The 22,974-nt window shown below is 43.1% G+C and overlaps 3 protein-coding genes across 4 annotated transcripts; all 3 read right to left on the bottom strand.

Annotated features, from left to right (window-relative positions):
• Positions 1-94: 94 nt before the first annotated feature.
• slc27a2 (solute carrier family 27 member 2) lies at positions 95-5,156 on the bottom strand. Its single transcript, XM_028407828.1, has 10 exons — positions 4,569-5,156; positions 3,049-3,258; positions 2,441-2,599; positions 2,235-2,359; positions 1,955-2,149; positions 1,674-1,764; positions 1,245-1,443; positions 962-1,059; positions 744-874; positions 95-506 (listed from the first exon to the last, which is right to left on the bottom strand). The coding sequence occupies exons 1-10, from the start codon at positions 5,044-5,046 to the stop codon at positions 330-332; spliced, it is 1,863 nt and encodes a 620-aa protein (XP_028263629.1). The 5' UTR covers positions 5,047-5,156; the 3' UTR covers positions 95-329.
• Positions 5,157-5,936: 780 nt separating this feature from the next.
• On the bottom strand, positions 5,937-10,819 carry LOC114437361 (very long-chain acyl-CoA synthetase-like). The gene is made up of 10 exons (XM_028408008.1): positions 10,357-10,819; positions 8,765-8,974; positions 8,529-8,684; positions 8,334-8,458; positions 8,070-8,264; positions 7,900-7,990; positions 7,204-7,402; positions 7,030-7,127; positions 6,222-6,352; positions 5,937-6,113 (listed from the first exon to the last, which is right to left on the bottom strand). Exons 1-10 carry the CDS (start codon positions 10,814-10,816, stop codon positions 5,937-5,939), a joined length of 1,842 nt encoding a protein of 613 aa, XP_028263809.1. The 5' UTR covers positions 10,817-10,819.
• A 1,114-nt stretch (positions 10,820-11,933) lies between these two features.
• cep152 (centrosomal protein 152) lies at positions 11,934-22,568 on the bottom strand. 2 transcript variants are annotated; one of them, XM_028408573.1, is made up of 27 exons: positions 22,078-22,568; positions 21,859-21,955; positions 20,440-20,549; positions 20,263-20,323; positions 19,865-20,182; positions 19,565-19,721; positions 19,182-19,322; positions 18,597-18,736; positions 18,253-18,453; positions 17,978-18,125; positions 17,794-17,885; positions 17,547-17,710; positions 17,247-17,448; positions 16,991-17,095; positions 16,778-16,908; positions 16,553-16,681; positions 16,162-16,462; positions 15,813-16,073; positions 15,548-15,679; positions 14,808-15,461; positions 14,395-14,470; positions 14,164-14,310; positions 14,007-14,088; positions 13,777-13,859; positions 13,524-13,680; positions 13,332-13,435; positions 11,934-13,252 (listed from the first exon to the last, which is right to left on the bottom strand). In XM_028408573.1, exons 2-27 carry the CDS (start codon positions 21,943-21,945, stop codon positions 12,537-12,539), a joined length of 4,899 nt encoding a protein of 1,632 aa, XP_028264374.1. In that variant the 5' UTR covers positions 21,946-21,955; positions 22,078-22,568; the 3' UTR covers positions 11,934-12,536. The 2 variants fall into 2 exon arrangements, with proteins under 2 accessions (XP_028264374.1, XP_028264375.1); XM_028408574.1 differs by lacking the exons at positions 21,859-21,955; positions 22,078-22,568 and adding an exon at positions 21,040-21,480.
• Between the last annotated feature and the right edge of the window lie 406 nt (positions 22,569-22,974).

Below are 22,974 nucleotides of genomic sequence, written 5' to 3'. Positions count from 1 at the left end.
ACTGTAGTTGTCTGGATAAATCACTCACCCACAAGTGCTGTACCACTAAGTGATGTATGTAGCTTTTTAAAGATGTACTGATCAGGAGTCAGGAGAAAAAAGAATCATCTGCCCTTTTATTAATCAAATTACTAAGAAAGGTGGCAGTGAGACATGCCAGTCAGGATTATGGAATGCATTTAAAACCAGTAGCTGTGTTAATGAAATAAATCTCTCTTTAAACGTGATGCTTCGAAGTCTGTCCCTGAGATTAGTCGGCTGTTTAAGGTCCTGGAATGAGCAGTTACATCTTTGTAAACAAACACCACCCCCCCACCTCAGTTTCTGAGTTAGAGCTTGATCTCCCTGGAAACGATGGCTCTGCAGATGTCCTCAGTCATTGGAACGTAAGTCTTTTTCTCAGTGTCCAGGTAGTATAAAGGATCACTGATGTTAGACGGGTGGAATCCCTCCTCCACTAACTTCACCTTCTTCATCTTGAATGTTCCCGTCATTTCCAACACGGGCTGCAACGACACAGTAGATATCAGCCAGACGTGTCACTGATGGGGCAGCAGGTGCAAGCTTCATGTTAACGGAATACAGACATTAAAAGTAGAGCAGTGGGGATCAACGATCCAGTCAGTATCAGCATGTTTGTTGGATGTAGGCTCTGGAGTTTGGGGTGTGTTCAAGTGCTTTAAACTACTCGTATAAAAGGGCTTTAATGAGGAGTGCCTGGTTATAAAATCTTATATATTCACCTGAATCCTGATGAATCTGGGTCTTGCGTATGCTGGCAGGTAGTTAACGACCTGCTTGTATGTGTCCAGACAGTCAAAGTCTTCTCCTTCTTTCAAAGTGACAGCTGCCATGCCGATACGCCCCTCGTGACCTTGTCAGGTTGATTCAAAACATACAGTTGAACAAACGCTTTTACACACCAGTAAAATAGTATTTATTATGACAGCTGTGTTTTTACCTTCAACTTTAACACCATAGACATTTGCCTCTAAAACACAATGCGCCATTGTGAGAATATCTGCGACCTCCGATGTGGCCACATTCTCTCCTTTCCACCTGAAACAGAAGTCCAAATCTGAATCAGCAGGTTAAAAGGTTCTTTCCTTCACTTAAAGCAAGCTCACACTTCTTATTTACATATTTTTTGTACCATTGTTTACTGATAACCAGATAAACAAGAATTTAACTGCATCAGCCACATCATCCCGTGATGGCAACCAAAATGAAAAGTCACAACTTGCCTGAATGTGTCTCCGACACGATCCTGAAAGTACACAAACTTCTCGTGGTCAAAGCGGAGCAGATCGCCAGTGTTGAAGTACAGGTCCCCTTTTTTTAAAACATCGCAGAGCCTCTTTCTGTCCGTCTGCTGTTTGTTACCAGCGTACCCGACAAACGGAGACCTCTTGGTTATTTTTCCCACTAAAAGTCCCGTCTCACCTGAGGACACAAGAGTACGTGAAAACCTGAAAACAATAAGATGCTGCTAATGATGCATTCATGGTGGAAATAATAGGAAACGGTCGTAGCATGAAAGGAGACAATGGGAAAGTGTATCCTAAATGCCAAGTCTTGTTAAAAGTTTCCAGAGGTGTTACTACAATGCAGAAACATGGTGAACATCAGTAACCAGAAGAGCACATGAACGCACCATCATGTTTCTGACTCACCTATCTCTGCTTTGATGCAGAGGCCCTCTGAGTTCCTGACCGGCTCCTCCTTCTCAGTGTCAAACTTGATCAAAGTGTAGGGGAAGAAAAACTAGGAAAGAAACATCAACAAAAGCATAGTATGACAAATAACTTCATTACCCATGATCCTCAGCTGCTGTTGCTAAGGCAGTGATGAATTCAGAGTGCTTAGCTGTTGATTTGAGTTAAAATCCAACATGAACCGACTGAATTAAATCAGAGACCGTGCTGCTTGTGTGTGTTAAAAACATTTCGCGTACACTGTGCAGGAAGTTGGATCGTCCCACTGCTCCGATCTTTGACGTGTAATTGATGAAGCCGATGTTTCCCTCTGTGGCGGCGTACAGCTCTCTGACTTTAATGTCCCCGAAACGGTTCAGAAACTCAGACCAAATGTCAGTCCGGACTCCGTTGCCGATGGCGATTCTGACTTTGTGGTTCTTCTCGTTGTCTTTCTGCAGAGAGTGACATCATGAGGGATTTAAATACCAGCACAGTGACTGACTGCTGTTGTGGATGTGTATTCTTTTTTTTTTTTACCTTGGGTGTGTTGCAGAGATAACGCAGTGTTTCACCGATGTACTGCATCACCGTCACATCATACTTCCTGCAGTCGTCCCAGAACTGAGAGGCAGAGAACTTCCTCTTCAGAACAGTGGTCATACCTGCAGTTACACTGCCGTTACTTTAGATTCCAGGAACAGGTGTGGAATAAAAGCTTTAGAGAGGATTAAGTGGATCACTACCTCTCTCAATGGCTCCGGCCATCCCGATCAGGAAGCCGGCGCTGTGATAGAGAGGCAGGTTGATGTAGAAGATGTCCTTTGCTGTGACTCCACATGCTGCCTGGACGAAGGAGGCGGCCCACACCCTCTCATGGGTAACAATGGCTGCTTTAGGCAAACCTGCAGAGGTCAAAGGAGGCTCAGTCAATAAGTGGGGTAGAACAACAGAGGAGCCAGTAATTTAACCTAAACAAACTCCTTGCAGTAATAATAATAGTTACGGTCAAACAGCCACCAGGCCTTGTGGATTCAAAACAATATTTATAAAAGAACAACAAACATGTTAATAACAAACTGTTGCCAAGGTAATACTGGAAAAGCAACCTCACATTATTATTACTAAATTATTAATCCATCTTTATTTTATCACTAACCAAACCAAGCAAACACGCACAAAACCAACCAAAGTAAGCAAAACCTGAAGCAATACGAGGGTTAAATAAGGACAAAATTTTGTAATTATACAATTATTTTGGGATTTAACTCCCAAACTATACATGACAAAAGCTGTTCTGTTTTGTGTCTTTTTTTCTGCTTCATATTTGCGTTGTGTCAGATGCTGTTTATACCTGTGGTGCCTGATGTATAGATGTAGAGAGCTGTGCTCCTGATGTTAACGTTGGCCCTGAGATCCCGGGACAGCGGCTCATCTGAGGCCTCTGCGATCTTGTCAGAGAGAGCATCGATTCCCTGCACGCTGCAGCTCTCTGACAGGAGGTACACACTGATACCCTGCTCCCTCAGCGTCGGAAGAACCTCCTCCACTGCTTCCTGCAGCTCTGCAAATACAGAAAGGCTTTCAGCTCCTCACACAATATGACAAGAGTGTCGTGTTGCGCAATCCTGCACATGCTGGCCTGTATTGTGTTACCAGGTCCCGCTGGCATGGGAGAGCACATGGTGGGAAGTTCAGCTTTAATGCATGCACTGTTCTCAGACTGTGCAGCACCATAATAAGAGAGAGGCCTAAAATGTTTGTTCCTCTTTCCAGCACTCTATTCTACACAGCATGTAAGGTACCTGCTCTGTCTGTTTGGTAAGTGCCTATTTGTTTAGAGACATGCACCACAGTACAGTGTGAGTGTGTTACCCAATATCTGATCTTCTAACTTTTATCAGGTCTCCACAGTCCTGACAGAGATACACAGCAGCCTGGGTGCACCAATCATTTATATGTGACAATCATTAGCTGCAGCGTAAACAAAGCTGGCAGATAAATGGATGTGCAGCCCCCCTGTGACCTAACATTGACTGAAATAAGTCTTAAACTGCATGTCATGTACACGCCAGTATCTGACCCCACAATGACAAAAAACAGATCTGTTTTGTCCTTTGAGTAATAATAGGTTATTGGTGATGACTCATCCTGCACTAGGGGGCGTATAATGCCTCCAATGAAATACCTCAGATGGAGAGACGTCACCATTAGGAGAGATTTGTCCACAGGAGATTGGTTAAATTTAATCAGGTTTATCTCAGAGGGAAACAAACAACAGAAGCAACATTGATTGATTACTGACATCATGAACATTCATCACCAATGAAACGCTGACGTTCTTCTAAAAAAAAATGCCGTCAGCCCTGAAACCCTTTGGATTAAGAAAAAAAAACAAAAAAAAAAGTTATCTTCTACCATTCAGGTCACTTCACTGCCCTCACAGTCACACAGATTGGTCTGTCAATAAAGTGTATTCAGCTGCTTTGCAGGAGACATAGAGGAAATAAAGAAGTGCCTGATGTGGATTAGGATTATCATCCTGTCTGTGTGCAGAGCAAATACAGACTTCATTCAAACAATGCAGGCCTGTGTTTTCTCAGTCATTACACCGTAGGCTCAGTTTAATAAGAGTGTAATAATTATAGTATAATAATGTATAAACACATCCAGAGCCTGAGGAGGTGTCAGATTATCTCTGTGAGAGGCCACATGCTGAAAGGCTGGGGGGGGGGGGTCCGTGTGTTTACAGGTGTGCCAGCCAGGGTCACCTGGAGCCACTCGTTGCACAGACTGTCTGCTTGAACCTTTGGACCTTTGGCTCTTCTGTGTGCAAGTTATTAAATCTGTGTCAGATGAATGGACGCGTCTCACCTGGACAGGCGATGATGACTTTGGCCCCGCAGCAGGAGAAGCAGTGCAGCAGAGACTTAGATCTGATGTTAAAGTTGAGCAGAGCGGCCGGGCAGCCAAGCTTAGCCAAAGCGAGCCAGGTCCAGATGTAACTGGGCTCGTTGGCGAGGAACAGGGCGACCGTGTCCCCCTCCTTCAGCCGGGCTTCAGCCTGCAGAGCTCTGGCCACCTTGTTGCTCTGTTTGTCCACCTCTCCATATGAGTACGCGCGGCCCTCAAAATGAATGAAGACCTTACGGGGGTGCGTCTTCACTGCATCCAAGAAGCAGTCCAGGAGGCTGTAGAAGGGTTTGAGCTTCTTGTATTTAAGCAGCCTGAGGCCAAGTTTGAGGCTGCGCAGCATGTAGACGCAGTCCTGGACAAAGTAAGGGGAAAGCGTCCGGAGAAAAGACAGGCACAGGACAGCCAGTCCGGCTAAGACGGTGAACCAGACGTACATGTTCGCAGGGCGCAGAGCGCATGCAGGTGTCTGCAGGCGGAGGGAGACGGAGACGAAGTGGAGCAGCTCCTCGAAATCTGTGACAAAGTTCAGGCGTTCGGCCCGGGGCGGTCCTCGGCGCCGGCTGCAGACCCCTCCTTACTTTGGGGTAATGTTTTCCAGTTGCCAGATCGGCTCTTCCCACATCCACACTTTTAACAGTGTTTCTCTACACATGCGCAGCTGAGTTCTCGTCCTCCGCCAACTCTTTGCTGCGCAAAGCCCGTCAATAGCAAACATGAAGACAATAAGCTGTGTGTTTTAGAGGCAGTGATTTTTACATCTGCGACACCTTCAGGACGTCACAGCCAACTGCACTTTTAATTACTTCTGACACACAAAAAAAAACCTGTAAATGGCAACCCTGATTATGAAACGCAATTTGAGCAGAGGTGGTGGGCGTGCACCCCCTCAGCTGACCGTATTTGTCTGCTGGTTTCAGGGGAGGAGCTGCGAGTTACACTCAACTTTTTACTTTTATCTCACAGCACGCGTTACAATCAATGCCAACAATCAAACTGAATGGAGGCTAAGAGGCAATGTAGTGTTTGTTTTATGTGAGAACAGGTGTTCTAGTCTTCTCTTTTGATGGTTTTTATATATATATATTTGTATTTGCTGAGCTTCAGTTGTTCCATTTTAACAAGCTGATTTAAAGCCTATCATGAGGTCAATGTACAGCACACCAGCATTTCCTCGAAAACCAGGGGAAACATGCTCCAGTGAGCCAGAACAAAAAGTCAGAGAAAACACATTTATTTAAATTTCAGATGATACATTTGTGACGCATCACATCATTTCCTATAAAGAGCATCACAGCAAATGTTCAACTCTCAGACCAAACACACTCTTCATATTTTGATCTGTCCTGCTGTAACTGAGTGGCAGATGTCCTGCGTCAGTGGGATGTAATTCTTTTTCTTTTCATCCAGGAAGTACACTGGGTCTGTTATTTGATTCAGGTCGAAGCCCTCCTCCACCAGCTTCACCTTCAAATGTTTGAATGTCCCTGTGACTTCCAAAGAACGCTGTGAACACAACCACAGGACAACAAATAATGTTAAATCAGAGTGAAAACATTAAAAAAAAATAAAAATAAAATGAAGGTTGTAACAAATATAAGATGACTGGAGGACCTGGATCCTGATGAACCGCGGCCTGGCATAGGCCGGCAAGAAGTTTTCAACCCGTTTAAAAACATCCGAGGAGTCAAACGGCAGTCCGTCTCTTAAAGTGACAGCAGCCATCCCAGCTCTCCCCTCCTGACCTGCAAACATCAGGCAATGTGACCGCAGGTAAATCTGTGGACATCATCACTCTAACCTGTCAGTCCTCGTCGTTTAACAGACTCTCCCTCCTCCTCCTCCTCCTCCTCTCATCCATTTACTCCTTGTCCTTGCTCTTACTTTCACTCTCTTTATTCCACACGGCTTCATTTCATCCTTCTAAAACTGCTCATTGTACCTAATTCATGGAGTACTTGGACAGTACATGCAGACTCTTCTCTGAAGGATGATTTTTCCCTTTAAGATGTTATAAATAAAAAGGTATCGATGTGTGTCAGTGCCAGCATCATGAACTAAAAGGCTTCTGGAATAAGGCTCCCCCCTCCTTTTTACATGTAAAGGCAAATATATATGTATATGGGTAAAGGTTTACGACCAGAGCACCGACATGGACTGACCTACAGAGTGTAAATACCACAGAGAGACTGAGGCAAAAGCTACGATCAATGAGTTTAAAGTGTGCTCATCACACAGTGAATGCATGTTCATGCAGACACACAGAGAACAACAATCTTCAGGCTAAAACACTGAGCCAGTCAATTACTTCTAATTAAGTTACTAAAAATGTCCAAATGTCCTATATAATGAAACATTTTTTTTATATGAAAACTACATAAATAACAATATTTTGTCAGCAGCTGTATAATAAAAATCGTACCTGGCACTTCCACTCCATAAACATTTGCCTCTTTAATGCAGCCAGCCAGCGTGATGACGTCAGCCACCTCCGTTGTAGCCACATTCTCTCCTTTCCATCTGTAGACAGAGATTAGACAACAGGTCAAAGAGCCTGTGTGCACACACACTTCATCACTTCATCAGATGAGCTCACCTGAACGTGTCTCCCACACGATCCTGGAAGTAGAAGAAATTGTCTTCATCGATGCGCAGCAGGTCGCCAGTGTTGAAGTACACATCTCCTTTCTTGAAGACATCATGCAGCTTCTTCTTCTCGGTCTGCTGCAGGTCTCCCGCGTAACCCGAAAACGGAGTCCGAGCTGTTATTAAACATACCAGAAGTCCAGGTTCACCTATGGAAAAGTAACACCGGTGCGTGAGAAGCCACATGAAGTCTCTTTTGATGTGATTTTAAATTTGACATTGTAAAGTTCAGGCATCATGATGCACATTAAAACAGCTGGACCAGGATGTTAGAAGAAGTCCTGGTTGGTCCTGTGACGCTGAATCCTCACTTTATAGATTTCCTCCTGTGCTACCACAACCTCGACGTTTTACTTCCATTTGAATTACACTGACAACTATTGGATGTATACTGTGAAACTGGGTACTCACGATGCAAATAGTTGGACTTATTGAGCACTTTATATATTTTATAAGCCTAAAATATCAAATTAAAATTCACACAAACTAAAAACATCCACCTGTTTGAAATTAACCAGGATCTGATATGACTTTGGAAATGTCAGGTAGCCACAGGTGCATAAAGCCAGATGATGTGTTTTGTCTCATGGCCTCTGTGACATCAGCAGTGACATCAGCAGTACCTGCAGATGTCACTAGCACACACCTTTGGCAGCCTGTATGCAGAAGCCTGATGAGTCCCTCAAAGGTTCCTCTTGTTCTACGTTGTATTTGATCACAGCGTACGGAGAAATCCACTGCAAGGAGAGAGAACATACTGACACCAGCTTTTATCTTAACCCTTTAATGCTCATTCCACCTGTTTTTTTTTTTTACCTTGTTCAGGATGCTGTGTCGTCCGACAGCTCCGATCTTGCTGCTGTAGTTTAGCAGAGAGAAGTTCCCCTCTGTTGCTGCATAAAACTCTCTGATCTGAATGTTTCCGAACCTTCTTCTGACTTCCCTCCAAACGTCTGCTTTGATCCCGTTACCTACTGCCAGTCTCACTTTGTGGTTTCGATCACTCAGTTTCTGTCAAGAAAAACTTTTTTTTCTTAAGTAAAACAGTAAAACTAACATAAGCAGTGTGCTTGTACAAACCTTTGGTGTGTTGCAGAGGTAACGCATAGTTTCCCCGATGTACTGAATGACAGTGACGTTATATTTTCTGCAGTCGTCCCAGAACTGAGAGGCAGAAAATTTGCTCCTCAGAACCACAGGGACACCTGAAACACAATCACACTCTTTGAACTAGCCGATTATCTTTAAAGCGTTTACATCCCGAAGTGCACATACCTCTCTCAATGCCCCCGGTGAGGCCAAGTAAGCCGGCGCTGTGATAAAGAGGGAGGCAAACATAAGTCACATCTTCAGACGTCATTCCAGCCATAGCAGGAAGCAAAGACATGGCCCACAGCCTGGCATGAGAGACGACTGCTGCTTTAGGGAGACCTGTTGAAGTAAAGCAGGATGTGCATCATGGTTTCATTTACCTGCTGAATCCTGAAACAGTAACAGCTGAAGCTGCTCACCCGTTGTCCCCGATGTGTATATGTAGACTGCTGTACTCTGCAGGGTTAAATGAGACCTCAGCTCCTTGGACGGGGCCTCGGAAGAGGCGCGGCTCATTCTGTCTGTGAAGCTCTTCACACCTGCAGGTTTGCATCGATCACCTAGAATGTACACAGAGACCTGCTGCTCCATTAGACCAGGGAGGACCTCCTCCACTGCATCCTGAAGCTCTGGAGAGAAAAGCAAAGCAGCATGTTCAAACTGCATCATGACATTTGTATCAAATGTGTTAAAATTTGTATTGTATTAAAAAGAAGATCTCTTCACTAAGACATTTGAAATGTGATAAGTGGATGTGGACTTCAGCAGTTAATAGCAGCTTCTAAGATTTCCCCAGCATTCAATGGGGGTCTCTTTGAAACTAATGACACTAAAGACCATAAAAATTGTGTACTGAAACGCTGATAAAGACTGTGCCCTAAAAACAGACCTGTAGAGGGCACTGAGGTTACAGTTACATAAATCCAGCCCTGAACTACTGAACCATGGCAAACAAAAAGTTAGACTTCTGAGTCCATGTGGTGTTTAGACACCCGAGCGGTGAGGACTAGGGGTGGGAATTAATAGTTTTTATCAATATGGCATTGTCAATTCTGATTGTATATCCAATTCCTTATCAATTCCTGAGAAGTTCCCTGAATGGCAAAAGAAAAAAAAAGAAGTTCTACACCAGCAGGGCCCACACTTTTTTTTGGCTCGGAGGGTACTTTTTTACAATGACCAAGTCAAAATGATCTACCTACTCTATTAAAAAAAAAAATATATATGTATGATTGATTTCTATTTTAGGATATATGAACAGCTTAAAATACTCAAGAAAGAAATCTTAAAATTACACATCTTTAAATAAAAAAATAATAATATGTACAAACAAATTATAAAGGTACCCAGTCAAGTCTGTGTGTCATGGGGCAGGCTGTGGGCGAGAGAGGCTGCTAAATGGATGATAATAAACGCGGGCGATCAGAAGAGAGTGAGACATCTGTGTTATAAAGGATCTTTGAGGCACCATGAGGATAGATCGTAAACTAACATTAAAATATTTACTAAATGCGATCCACCCGCACAAGAAGAAGAAGAAGATCCAGTTGCCTGTGTCAACATCAGCTTGTGTGTGCGTGTGTGTCATCATCACTTTCATCTAAAATGCAGGGATAACCGGGAGATGTTTATATGTAGCTTGGCTTTATTAATAAAAAAAACTGCATATGCTGCTTGCAGTTGCAAGGTGACAGTATGCTAATGCAGGATATTACGTGAAGATCGGAGTGGAGCGTTGACCAGCACTCCGCAGGCAGTCGAACACGTGACATCCTGAATTGGGACACTTGAGTTGTTGCAGAGAGAGTGACGCAAAATTTCAGGAAAACTAGAAAACAGGGAAATTATAGAATCGATAAAGTTAGAGGTGCACAGTTGGAACCGGGTCTCGATTCCCACCCCTAATGCGGGCGTTATGTTCTTTACAGTAGTGTTAGGTTATTGGCACTTTACTGTATCTGTCTCTATTAATAATGTTATGTACATAGATTAAAAAAATAACCCTTCTTACCCTCTGCTGCCACCAGAGTTTTGGCTCCGCTGCAGCTGAAGCAGTGTAGCAGAGACTTGGACCTGACGTTGCAGTTGAGAAAAGCAGCAGAACATCCAATTTTCACCAAACCCAACCAGATCCACACAAACATGGGCTCGTTCCCGAGGAACAGAGCCACCGTGTCTCCTCTTTGAACGCAACGATCCTGCAGAAAGACTCTGGCAGCTTTGTTGCTGAGGACATCTGCGTCCTGGTAGGCGAAGGTTTCATCTTTAAAATGAATAAAAGGCCTGTGAGGCTGCGTCTTCACTGCATCCAGAAAACAGTCAAGGACCAAGTAATTCGTCTGCATGTACTTTCCGATGCGTCGTCTTATTTTTAGTTTTGAGAGCACGTATTGGACATCTTGCAAAAAGTAAGGATGGTGGAATAAAAAGAAAAGTAAAAGCAGAGCGGTGCAAGCGATCCACAGCAGCATGACTGTCTGTGTCAAATGAAAGTTTAATCAACAGCAGGGCCTAGGAAATGTTTACCATCCGTTATAAAACATTAGAACAGATCTCTAGTCAATGATTTATGTCCATGAGCTTAACAGCATTTCACTTATCTAGTGAAAATCCACTCCTCTCAGTTGTCAGTGACGCCTTCTTATTTTGTTCAACAAGATCAAAGCCATTTAAAATAGTTCATTTTTTTAACCCTTAAGCACTGTTCGGGACATTTTTGTCCTCAGAGAGTAATTTTTCTGTTTATTTTGGCCATAACTTTGTCTATATGTTAGCAAATTCCATCATTTTTGCTGAATAAGCTTAATATTACATACATTTTGTTAATATGATTTAAAAATTTTCATAGGTCAACAGTACACTGTGGGCAAATTTTACCCCCTTTCGTGTTGTTCGGGACAAAAACGTCCTCCAACTTTAAAATATATCAGATAAAAATTTTTTTCATATTTTTAAGGGTAGTGTTTGCGAACGTTGCACAAGGGTTAACTCAATTAGTCATGTACACATTTCTATTGAGTTTTTTATTCGATCAAAATGTCTGTTCACTGTCTCAATACTAATGTTATAATGGTATAAATAAAAGTGATCATAGCACCACGACGATAATTTATTATGATGAACCTGTTAATGAGATCAGCCACACCTTCTCATTGAGGCGTCAGGTATCAGTTTCTCAGAGAATATTCCTAATTCACACCTATAAGATGAGACTTCTTGCTATTAATGTTCAGCCCAGGTTAAGAGCTCACCGAGAGAATTTTCAGCATGTTTGGGAACTTTAAGGCAGCAGTTAGGTTCATAACAAACCAAATTATTCCTTTATATTTATGCAATAAGATAAAATTTATTAAACAAATACGTAAAAACACATTTTAAAACAGTAAAATATAAAAACACACTGAAATATAAAATAATCTCAAAAACACAGGACTTGAATGATCTGAATGAACCTGACTTCACGCAGTGTGCAGATGAGGATGAGCTGCCACTGTCTACAGAGTGACGCGCTTCTGGACAAGCAAACAAAATGTGACAGAATTTTTAAGAATTCATCATAAAAACTGCTATGAACCCTCATGGGGTAATAGTGAGCTGACATGAAAGTATTTTTGATTTGGTTTGGGTGCAGACAACAGCACAGAGTTCAAAATAAAAAAGCTTTTCAGGTGGAAGCAATGCACCGCTGAGAGGCGTCTAATACTCTCGAGTCAGGAGTGTATAACCGGTGTTTCCTTTGTGTGTTGACAGGCTGATATTTTTGCCAAATATGCTTCACTTCCTTCCAGAGTTAGCGGAGATCAACACCATTCCCATGCTTTAACCAGCAGCTGGTTAGCTTAGCACAAAGAATGCAAACAGGGAAGCGGAGACCCTGCAATTCTCTCGTGCTAGCTAGGCACACAGTTTGTTATTACTTTGGCTTCATACAGAGAAACAAACAAGAGGTATCATGCCTCAAGAATGTCTCAGAGTTTCAAATGTGTTATATAGCTTCATCCAAAGTTTTAAGAAGCACACACGAGCAGTTTTAACCTTCATTTTCCTTTAACTCAATGAGTGTCATTCTAAATATGTCAAACACAGCAAACAACTATAAGGACAAAAGTTCTATATTATTTAATTATACACTGTGTTAAAAGGCACTATTCAAACTGAAATCATCAGCTCTGACTTCATACCTGCTCTTCCTCATTTCTGCTGGTAGAATGGACTGTCAAAGCCGCTGTCCTGTTGGTGCAGTCTGAGCTCTGAGAACAGAGGCCTGGAACAAGCTCCCTGCTGCGTCTCACACTCGGAGCCAGGAGTCGGCTCTCTGTGTGTGCTCCTCTTTGCAAGGACACGGGTCTCGGTGTGAGGTGTCTTCTTGGCGATCTCATTATAAACTGTAAGGTCAGACATATCCGGGGTGAGACTACCAAAGTCTCCCATACCGCCGGCGGATGCAGCAGACATACAAAAGGGCTTCACTGGTTCCACCTTCCTGTCCGAGTAGGACAGTCGGGGAAAGTTGAAGCCGGTGACTGAGTCGCTGCTGGTCATGCTCCAGTCGGTCTGTTTATCATCCCTGACAGGCGCCTCCTGGATAATGAAAGGTTTGCCCTGTTGCTCTGAGTCCAGATGATGTGGGGCTTTGCTGGAGTCCTCTCCCTGCAGCTCTCTGCTTCTACTCCTCACAGACACATGGGATGGAGAAGCTGTCTGAAGAGATGGTTTGTAAGAAAGAGGGTTCCTCATTCCTGGATCCACTGATTTGTCCTCCTTTGCAGATGCTGGAATGTTCTGGCGAGTCAGACATTTAGTCCTTGCTGCAGGGGTGTGGTCTCTGTGGGTTCTCTCCTCTGGCCTGATATCAGGGAGCTCAATTGGTTGTGATTGGACCTTATGCGACACAGCTGTGGAACAACCTGCCAACCCAAAACAGATGCAGAACACATTGATACAGAGAAAGAGGAAAGTAAAGCAGTTCTGTGATGTAGGACTCACTTGGTAAACTGTGGTTCTTTCCAGATTTACTTTTGAAAGGTGTCTCCAGCACTTTAGCCATGGCTGCCAGCTTGCTTGCAGCATTCATTATTTTCTTTTCAGCACTGCAGAGGACAGGGAGATCAATACGATTAGCCTGAGGAGCCGTGATGACGCAAAAAAAAAAAGGTTTAGACAATAATGGCCTCTTGCCCTGTAGTCTTTCCTCCATCTTCCAGTAACTCCTGCAGGCAGGTCAGATAATAGTGCCGCATTTTTCTGGCAGTATCTTGCCTCTCTCTCTGCACCTCCATGCGGATCATCTCTGCTGCTCGTTCCCGACTTTCCTGAAGGTAACGCAACATGTCTCCTGCAACGAAAAACACACCTCCGTTTTATTTACACAGTTGCAGTGACATGAGAAATACTACATAAAATTTTTATCACAGGTGAAATGAAAGCCAACCTCTGATCTTATCTACAGTCACGAGATACTGCTGCTTCACCTCCTCGAGGCCTTGCTGAAGATTCTGTTGTTGATCGGAACTTCTGTGAGCAGGAACAATTAATTTGAGCGGACTGACAAATAAACAGGAACATTTCCAAAATGAGATAAGCTTGCTATGCCCTAAATGTAAATATTTTAATTCTTACTTTCAACTAAGGTAAAAGAAATGATTAAAGAAAAGCAGATACCTGGATGATTCAGCTTTCTTTATTTCCTCCAGCTGCTGCAGATGCTCCTCCTTGGCCTTTTTTAAGCTGCTTTCATGCTCATCTACAATAGATCATTATTAGTGTGTGTTGTGCTGCTAGTTAGCGAAACCTTTTTTAACACAGTAAATAAATGTACCTTTGAGGCGCTGCATGGATGCTTTGTGCTCTCGAATGCTGTGCTGGAGTTGACGGCAGGCTTTTTCTAAATGTCCGTGGAGCTCCTGATTCTTCTTTTGCAGCCTGCTTACAGTCTCAGCGCACTCCTTCCTCTGGGACACAGAGCCTGGAAAGAAAAGGCAGTTAAATCATGCAAATACAGTAACAGTGAAGTAGTAGCTTCGTAGAGACACAAGAGTCCATTACACACTTTGAATTTTGGCGATTTCTCTCCCGTGCTGGTCCTGTGTTTCTTTCAGCACATGACTCAGCCTCTCTTCACTGATCTGTGGGGTCAAATAAAAAAGACTCAGGGGACAACACCTCAATGCTGTTTCACAGAAAGAACTAGAGCAGATCATGTCTAAATGCTGTACAGCCTTTAATCAAGGCATTGCAGTACTATGTGTTACTCAAAAATATGTCAGGCTTTGTAGCATGACGAAGGCATTGAAAAAACATCTGCCTCTTTCTTTTCCTTTTAACATCGGTGTCTTTTTTCCTCTATGCCACCTTTATCTGTTTTAAAAAGCTGTTGCTTCTCTTGTTATTCTAACCTTTGCCTTCTGCAGACTTAGCTTAATTAATCATTGAGCAATGCCAGTCCACCTAAGAGTTACTCACTTTCTTCCACTGCTTCTTAGCCTGAGACACTGCTCTGTTGACCATGTCTCTGCAGGAAGTGTGGATTATGTCTGTTATTGAAGCTTTGGATGTAGACCCACTGGTCCTCCTGGTGCCTTCAGTGCCCTGCTGATCTGTGTTTGGATCCCTGAGAAGTTGTGCCTGGACATCTGCTAGTGCAGACTGGAGATCTGCTAGCAGTCCTTCTTGTATCTGCTGTCTCTGGGTTAGGTGCTCCTCTGCATGCTGGCATCTCCACTCCTCTTCTCGAGCTCTCACAGTCTGCTGAAGCTTGGCCTCCATCTGCAGGAGCAGCTCCTTATTCTGTAGGTTAGCGTCTTCTCTGGCTTGCTGCACCATTTGCTCCATCTTTCTGCGCTGCTCTTGCAGCTTTGTTTGGCACGCTTGCTCACTGCGGACCTGCAGGATTGAAATCTCTTGCTGTTTGTCTCTGTTCCAAGCTGCTCTCGCTCCAGCTAGCTCAGCTTTCAACAGAGCAGCTTGTTCTCTGGTCACCTGTTCCAGCTGATTCTGGAGAGCTGCCACCTCCTCCTGAAGCTCCTCCACCCTCTGTGCTCCAGGGCTGTGCTCTTCCAGCTGGTTCTTGTTCTTCTGGTGCCACTGCTGCTCTGCTTCCCTCAGGGCCTGAGACACCTGAAACATTTCAATAGAGATGCATAATCAGAAAAGAATAGCTGGTTATGAGCAGTAAAAGATGCAAAGATGACGAACATTCATACCCGACGTTCTGTGTGCTTTTCCTGTAATTGTTCCCATTTCTCTTTCTCTGTTTGGAGGGAGGTTTGGTATTCTGGTAATGACGTCAGATCTTCAATCCAGCGATTATAGGCCCTGGTTACAGCTCCTTCAACCTACAGAAAAACAATTACATATTGCCAACCACTGTAGTTCTTGTATGTGGTGAAAGATTGGTGCACTACAACATATACTGTAAAGCCCCATTCAAAACTGGCATCTGTGCTGTGTTATGAAAGGCCCACTGACCTGCTTGGCCATGTCCTCTAGGTGTTTCTCTTGTAGCGCTCTCTGGACTTTTTTCTTGGATTCCTCCACAGCTCTGCTTCGGACTTTGTCAGCTTCCAGTTGCAGCTGCTGTTTCTGGGCACTGAGCCTGGAGCTCAGCTCCTCAGCGGTAATTGTCAGACTGCTGGCCTCAGTCTCATCTGTCTGACAAGTCACATCGGCAGTCTCTCTGTGTTTCTCTCTTCTAGCCTCTTCCAGCCTGTGGGCCCAGCTCTTCTCCATCTACAAAAAGAAAAATGTGAGTACAATATATCTAATGTATCATGAAATCATCATTAGCAGGAGGTGGGAGCCTGGCATTCAGCCATACCTTTTGCAGTTCCTCCTGCCATGCAGCTTTGGCTGAAGCTACATGAGAATTCACCTGCTGTTGGATCTCAGCCTCCTTATCTTTAGACCAGAGAGCTTTAAGCTGCATTACAGAGGCCTGATGCTGAGCCTCGAGTTCATCTCTGAGCTTCTCCACAGCTGCACCACTCTCCTCTCTGATCAAAGCCTCCTCCTTCTCTCTGCTGCGTATGCTTTCCTCAAGCAAATCCTTCTCCTTGCAGACAGATATGTAACATTCTTGCACAGCCAACATCTTATCGTTAGCTTCAGACAGCTGGGTTCTAAAAGGATGTAAACAGAAGAATAACTGAATACAAACAATGTTTAGAGAAAACATTTGAGACTTTGAGCAATGGGTGCAGATGACTTACTGGAACTGCTGAACCTGCTGTTGGTGCTGTGAACCTATCTGTTCAACCTGAGCTGTATGTTCCAGCATGAGCTCAGTTCTGACCCGATTCACAACATCATCCCTGTACTGCTGATTAATCCGTTCAGATCTCAACAAACAAATGAAAATACACACATGTCAAAATACACTAATATAAGCTCAAATGTTGAACATGCTTAAATGTGTCTCGTCTTTTTTTTTTTACCTCTCTGCAGCTTCTTGCTTTTCTTGGTCCAGTTCCTGGATCATCTCCCTCATTTTGGTGCACAGTTCAGCATTAGCAGACCTCACCTTTTCTTCACTCACTTTCAGTTCTGCATTCTTATTTTCTAACAACTATTTTGGAGAGAAAAATAATCTTGTATAATTTACGCTAAACAGGAGAATGTAATTGATTTAATCATTAATGACCACCAACCGCCACTTGTTCCTGCAAGTGTTGTTTGTCTTCCTGCAGTTTCTTCAGCTCTTTCTGAGCGTCTCCAGTCACATCTGGAAGTTTGATCTGACTGGTTCCTCTGACCTGTGAAGATGATCATTATCTTTAGCAAAAAAATTTCTTATACTCTCTTATGTACTTGTCTGTATTATCATTTTCTAAATGTTATGAACAGCAAGATGCAAAATAAATTAATTCCTTTCAGATCTTTTTACTAAAGAGAAGAAGCCCTCACCGACAAGGTAAGCTTGGTCTCATCTAACTCAGTCTGCAGCTCGTTCACTCGACCCTGACAGTGCTGGAGCTCCTCCTGCAGCTGACTGATCTTCTGCCGCTTCCCCTTCAAGTTACTCAGGCAGCGCTGCATCTCTAGCCTAAGCAGTCTTAAAGCGTCATCCTTGGGCAGCTTGGAATCAGACAGGTGAGCCAAAGCAGTACTGATGAAGCAACAGAGAAGTAATGTTATTCTGGTAAATATAACATGGTGGTGATATGAATGTACAGGAATCGGAGTGACTCTTTAATCACTGTGTACCTGTGAAGCAAGCCATTTTTTCTGTTTGCTTTCTTTAATCCCAGATCCACACAAGAATCAGACAACTGGCTCTCCAAGTCGCTGGTCATGTCTAACGCAATCACGCCATGTTTGACCGCAGATTCATACACTGTGATCTGCTCCTTCAGATCAGCCATATCCTCCTTTAGCATTAAGAAACAAAAAGTCAAAAACTATCAACTTTTAGTGAAGTGTTTTAAACAAAAACATTTTGTGCGCAACAAACCTGTAAAACTTTATTCATGTTGTCGCTCAGTACTTTGGCTGCCTGAGCCTGTTGTAGTTTGATTTGTATTTGACTCATCTCCTGCACTGAATCTGAGGAAAACAACATCAATAGATAAGTCATTTGGATGTGAGGCAGCAGAATAATGAGTGGTTGTTTTCCAAATGCAGACGCCTTCACTTACTGGTCTGCAGCAACTTGGCACATTGTTGCTGACTCTCCTCCAGACGCTGAGTGAGGACATTGACGACTCTGGCTCTCTCCAGTTGCTCTTCTTCCCTCTGGCGTTCCAGCATGTTTACATGCTCTCGTAACCTCTGACCAACATCACTCTGGGAGCAGCAAAAGAGAAACACAGAGGCTAGTAATGTCTGTGAGCGACACAATATATTCTGACCATTGTCCTGCTTTCATAGCATGTTTTCCAACGTTGCATTTAGTGACAATCACACTACAGACCTGTTCGTTCAGAGCCTGAGAGGCAGAGTCCAGCTTCTGCTGCAAGGATAACACTGCAGTGTCATGTTGCTCCTTTATGATGGCTAGATCTCGGTCGTGCTGCTCACGTGCTCTGGACAGGGTGTCGGAGCGACAAAGCTCTAGCATCTGCTGCTTCATGCTGTCCACTGCAGCGTCTGCCACCTTCTGCTTCTTCAAGTTCTGCAAACACAATAAACTTACTATATACACTAAAGACATGAGCATTGTTACTCCAGGCTTCCACAGAGATACCTGTAATTAGAATGCTTCAGTCTTGGATTTACCTTTAAATGACCAGGATGACAAAAGAAATGCGAACTTACCTCCTGGTCTCTCTCAGTGAGGATCTGAACCTGCTGCTCCATGGCCTTCAGCTTGTTCTGCATTTGAACCTCTCTCGCCTTTGCCTCTTCAATCAGTCGGCTTGATTCCTTTAGACTTACTGACAGGCCCTCTTTTTCATCTATTGAGGATGTTAAAAATGATATATTCTAATGAGTACAGGCATCCTATAGGAAAAAGGCACACAATACCTATTCAGGGGATACTTCCTCTTTCAGTAGTGCAGGTCGTTAGGAGCCACAAGGGGGCAGACATTCTACAGTGCTCTTTTAACTAGTGTCAATTCTACAGACGCCCATTTATCTTTAAATTCTTAAACCACACATGTCAAGATACAAAGCAATCGGTCAAGTCAAACAAAGGTCATACACAGTCATAAGTTATTTTTAATGTCATGAGATATCAGAAATGAAGCCTAAAGGTTATGTACCAGTATAAACAAGTTTTACCAATCCAAGTTATTCTATTTCCCCCCGCAATTTCAGTTTTAGTTAGTGAAATGCAACATTCAATTTCAATATTTAAGGAGAAGATGCTTCTACATTTTAAAATTGTGTAAAACGTACCTTTGACAATTGCAAACTGATGCTCAAGGTATCTCATGTTGCGCCGTGAGTCCTCCAATTTACGCTCCAAATCTTCAATTTGCCTCTGTTGAGCTTTGTTCAAAATTTGCAGTTGTGCAATCTGCTCCTTATCAGCATTTTCTGAAACCCAGAAACATGTTTTAATTACATTTTTAATTGAAATTCATTAGGCATAATTGACTTTCAAGCTAACTCTGACACACTCAAGTCTGTGTGTTCTATCAGATCACTGTGCAGAAAAATCAGGACATTAAGAGACACTTTGAGAGCTATAGTTTCAACTGAAATGTTTCAAAATATCATATTTCAACCCTTGGTGTCTGTTATTATTCTATGAACTAAATCAATACTAAAAGACTCACGTTGTGCCGAATCAAGGAATTCTCTTTGCAGATGGTCAAATTGACCTTCTTGCTGATTGGCCTGTGAATTAAACATCTTTGGCTGATGGGGAGCATGGTGAGGATTGTAGCTGGCTTTGTAGTGATTTATTCCTTGTTCATCTCCAGACTTTAAATTCTGAAGATCAAAACACAAAAGCATAGTATACTCTGAAATAAAAATGTTGTATTTATTACAACAAACTAAAAATTGCCACATAAAATGACATTTAGTTTCAAAAGTTAAAAGGAAAAATTAAACAGTGTTTGAGTTTCACTCACCTGAAAGTGGTTTCTGGTGTTAAGCTCCCCATGGCTTTGCATGTTCCTCAATCCGCCCTCTCCGTTGTACTCCACATGGTTATTGGTGCCTTGAAGGTATGGTTTATTAGACTCAAACGCTGTGGAAAACTCACTGGTCTCTGAGGATGTTTCTGTGCCAGTGCCTGTGCATGTGTAGTCTCCCTGTGTGAACCGATGATCCTGGTTCCAGGTGTGAGGCAGAGGTTGACTTTGAGTCTGATGTCCATTAAAACGAGCAGCCCCATTCTCATAGATGTACTCGCGTTGAGAGGCCTGATGATAGTCAGCCTCGTAGCTCTACAGAGAGACATGAGAAGGACAGGTTTGTGTCATCAAACATAAATTCCATTTCCTGCAAACATAAACTTACACTCTACCTGTGCATGAGAGGTTGGTCTCTGTTGATCAGACCATTGCTGAGGCCACTTGGACTGTGGGCTGGGTAAGAAGGCAACAAACACATGAATAAATCACAGTGGTACGTTTGTGCATTTCTGTTTGTCTACATCCACACCCAGGGATCTGAGATTACTGGCGTGTAAACAGCAACGTACCTGTTGCCTGTGTTTTTATTGCTACAGGTCGAGTACTCCAGCTCTGGGGAGGAGGAGTCTCTGCTGTCCTCCAGCATGTCATCGGGCAAGTCTGTGAGCAGTTTGTGGAGCTGCAGAAAATTAGCACATGGAAATGAGTCACACAGGTTGCTCCGCAACCGAGTTATAAAGTAAGTATAAGGAAAACACACACACACAAAACAATCACTGGCTGAGAGACAGTGAAAGTGTCAGGGGTAGATCCCAACACTAGAGGAAAAAAAGTTAAAACCAAATCTTACTGTCTTAACAGGAATACAGCTGAAAGTAGCACATAAAAAACATAATTTTTTTTCAACAAGTAGATTCAAGCCATGTGTCAATCATTCTGTGGCGTTTCAGATTTTCCACTTGTACAGTGATCACCAATGAACATATTTACTCTATTTGATTAAGGTTCTCTTAAATCAGTTTTCTTCTTAACACACATTTGCCATCAACGACCAAAAAACAACAATGCAACGTCTCCTCCTGACTCCTCTCTGTCAGTAACAGACCATGACCATGCTTGCATTACAAGCAGCCATGTGTGATGGAACAAGCACAGCCAGCTGGACTTACTTCCCACAAGGACCGTTGAATATTCCTTACATCCTCCACTGTGTCCACAACCGACGGACCCATGTCATCCCACTTAGAAAAACTTCTGCTTCACTTGTGATACAAGGAAACATTCTAGTCTAATCTGTCTGCAGGGAAGACCTGTGTGAAACATCCCAAACGTGCCTGGCATGCCGTCAGCTCCCCGTGGTATTGGTCCCAATGACCTCCATTGTTTAGACAAAACATATAGCAAAGTTAACTGGAGCAGAAACATTCCAATTACTGGTAGAGAACGTTTTCCAGTTTGTAGATAATAAGCAGGCTATGTCCAAAAAGAAACATTTAAGCTCATATTTAAAGTCTAATGCTGCTTTGTTTTGCAACTTGCTGCTAAGATGGTAAGTAGCCGTTTCTTCATTCTTTTAAAGTGGGGTCAAGCACAGGCGCAAAGTAACCTACTTACAGAGAGAGAGAGTAAAGACGGCGCAGGGCAGAGCTAGTTTCAGTGTGACACACCTGGAAGGAAGCTTTTTCCTCTGAGCCAATAATAGCTCAGGTTCACAGGCCAACAGATTGTAGGGCGTGAGTAATAACACAACATGCATGTGCAGCTGTGTAGGTGGGACCGCTTGTGAAAAGTCAGACAATACAGTCCTCAAAGAACATGAGGAACTTGGAATAAAGCTTAGAATAAATAAAGAAAGTCGACTACGTACAAATCCAGGGGAAAAAGTAAATCTCTCATAAGTCATTTTAACAAAACCACATTACAACTGGACAGTAACTGTAACATTTATACTATCCGAACAACTGTGCATTGCAGATTATTACAGCTACCTCTTGTTCTCTTGCGTAGTCCTCCTGGTCGTATTCTTCTTCATCCTGCTGTGTTTGAAGAGCAGCACTGTCAAAATCGATAGACATGATGCGCAGCCTGTGGATGTAGGGAATTGTGGGAAACGAAGTACAAAAAACGTTACCTGACAGAACACAACTTAATATGCATTTTGTCCACTACACTGTTGATATCAAACAGAGAAATATAAACACGCTTACCTGTTGGCCGGTGTATGACAGGAATTTTCTTCGTTGGGCTGCGTATTCCTTTATCCGAGTACCATTGATGTGCATTAGCTTTAACTACTAGCCACGCTGCTGTTTACATGACAAAACAAGAGACGCTAGCTAGCTAGTGTCAACCCATTGATATAAAAACGGCTATCCCCATACGGAAACCTCATTAAAGCAGAGACGCCGATTCCCTGGTCAATAGGATTTTCATGTGCATTTGATTCTGCAGTAAACTGTAAAGAACAAAGCTAACTCCCGTTAGCCGCATGAACGTCCTCTTTAAGCAGACTCGCCCACTTTGAAAACTCGCGCGCATCAGCAGCGCCAAACCACCGGGTCACAAACAACAACTTTACACACAGACTGTACCCACAGTCTCATATCACCACAGCCCGCGTCAGCTCACGAACACAGCGCAATCAGATTAAAACACATTGGCAGACAAAAAAAGCATTGTACAAGCTATTTAAGACAATTGTTCGTTTAGACAAACCCGGAAGTAAGAAGCTAGCTAGCCACGACAACAACATGTCGAGAACTATGGGTATTGTAGTCGTACATGTTTAGATGTCTGTGAATCATACTTACAACTTAAATCAGAATCAGAATCGTGTTTGTGTCGTGTGGCATAACAGACATGACATAACAGGCATACAATGAACAGAACATAAAATGAGGATGTAATGGATGGCGGATGTAATGGTAAACATAGACCCTTATATGAACGAATGGAACAGTGTAATAATGTAATAACAGTAACAGGTACCACATAGGTCAGTGAGGTGGTACTACTACTACTACTACTAATAGTGCAAGATGGAGTAAACAGTGCAAATAGTCATCAATATGTAGTGACTATTGCAGACAATTGCAGTGACCTTG

This window comes from Parambassis ranga, chromosome 6 (genome assembly GCF_900634625.1).
Source record: "Parambassis ranga chromosome 6, fParRan2.1, whole genome shotgun sequence".
Taxonomy (NCBI): Eukaryota; Metazoa; Chordata; class Actinopteri; family Ambassidae; genus Parambassis; species Parambassis ranga.
This window is presented reverse-complemented; position numbering and strand designations above follow the sequence as displayed.

Excerpts from the sequence above, each read along its gene's own strand:
- cep152 (XM_028408573.1), bottom strand. The coding sequence starts at position 21,945 with ATGTCTATCGATTTTGACAGTGCTGCTCTTCAAACACAGCAGGATGAA. Across the intron at positions 18,454-18,596 it reads TCACTGAGAGAGACCAGGAG|AACTTGAAGAAGCAGAAGGT; the intron begins GTAAGTTCGCAT and ends TTGTGTTTGCAG. Across the intron at positions 18,126-18,252 it reads CTCAGGCTCTGAACGAACAG|AGTGATGTTGGTCAGAGGTT; the intron begins GTCTGTAGTGTG and ends TGCTGCTCCCAG.
- LOC114437361 (XM_028408008.1), bottom strand. The coding sequence starts at position 10,816 with ATGCTGCTGTGGATCGCTTGCACCGCTCTGCTTTTACTTTTCTTTTTA. Across the intron at positions 8,685-8,764 it reads ATACACATCGGGGACAACGG|GTCTCCCTAAAGCAGCAGTC; the intron begins GTGAGCAGCTTC and ends TTACTTCAACAG. Across the intron at positions 6,353-7,029 it reads TTATGGAGTGGAAGTGCCAG|GTCAGGAGGGGAGAGCTGGG; the intron begins GTACGATTTTTA and ends TGATGTTTGCAG.
- slc27a2 (XM_028407828.1), bottom strand. The coding sequence starts at position 5,046 with ATGTACGTCTGGTTCACCGTCTTAGCCGGACTGGCTGTCCTGTGCCTG. Across the intron at positions 1,444-1,673 it reads CTGCATCAAAGCAGAGATAG|GTGAGACGGGACTTTTAGTG; the intron begins GTGAGTCAGAAA and ends TTGTGTCCTCAG. Across the intron at positions 507-743 it reads CCAGATTCATCAGGATTCAG|CCCGTGTTGGAAATGACGGG; the intron begins GTGAATATATAA and ends GTGTCGTTGCAG.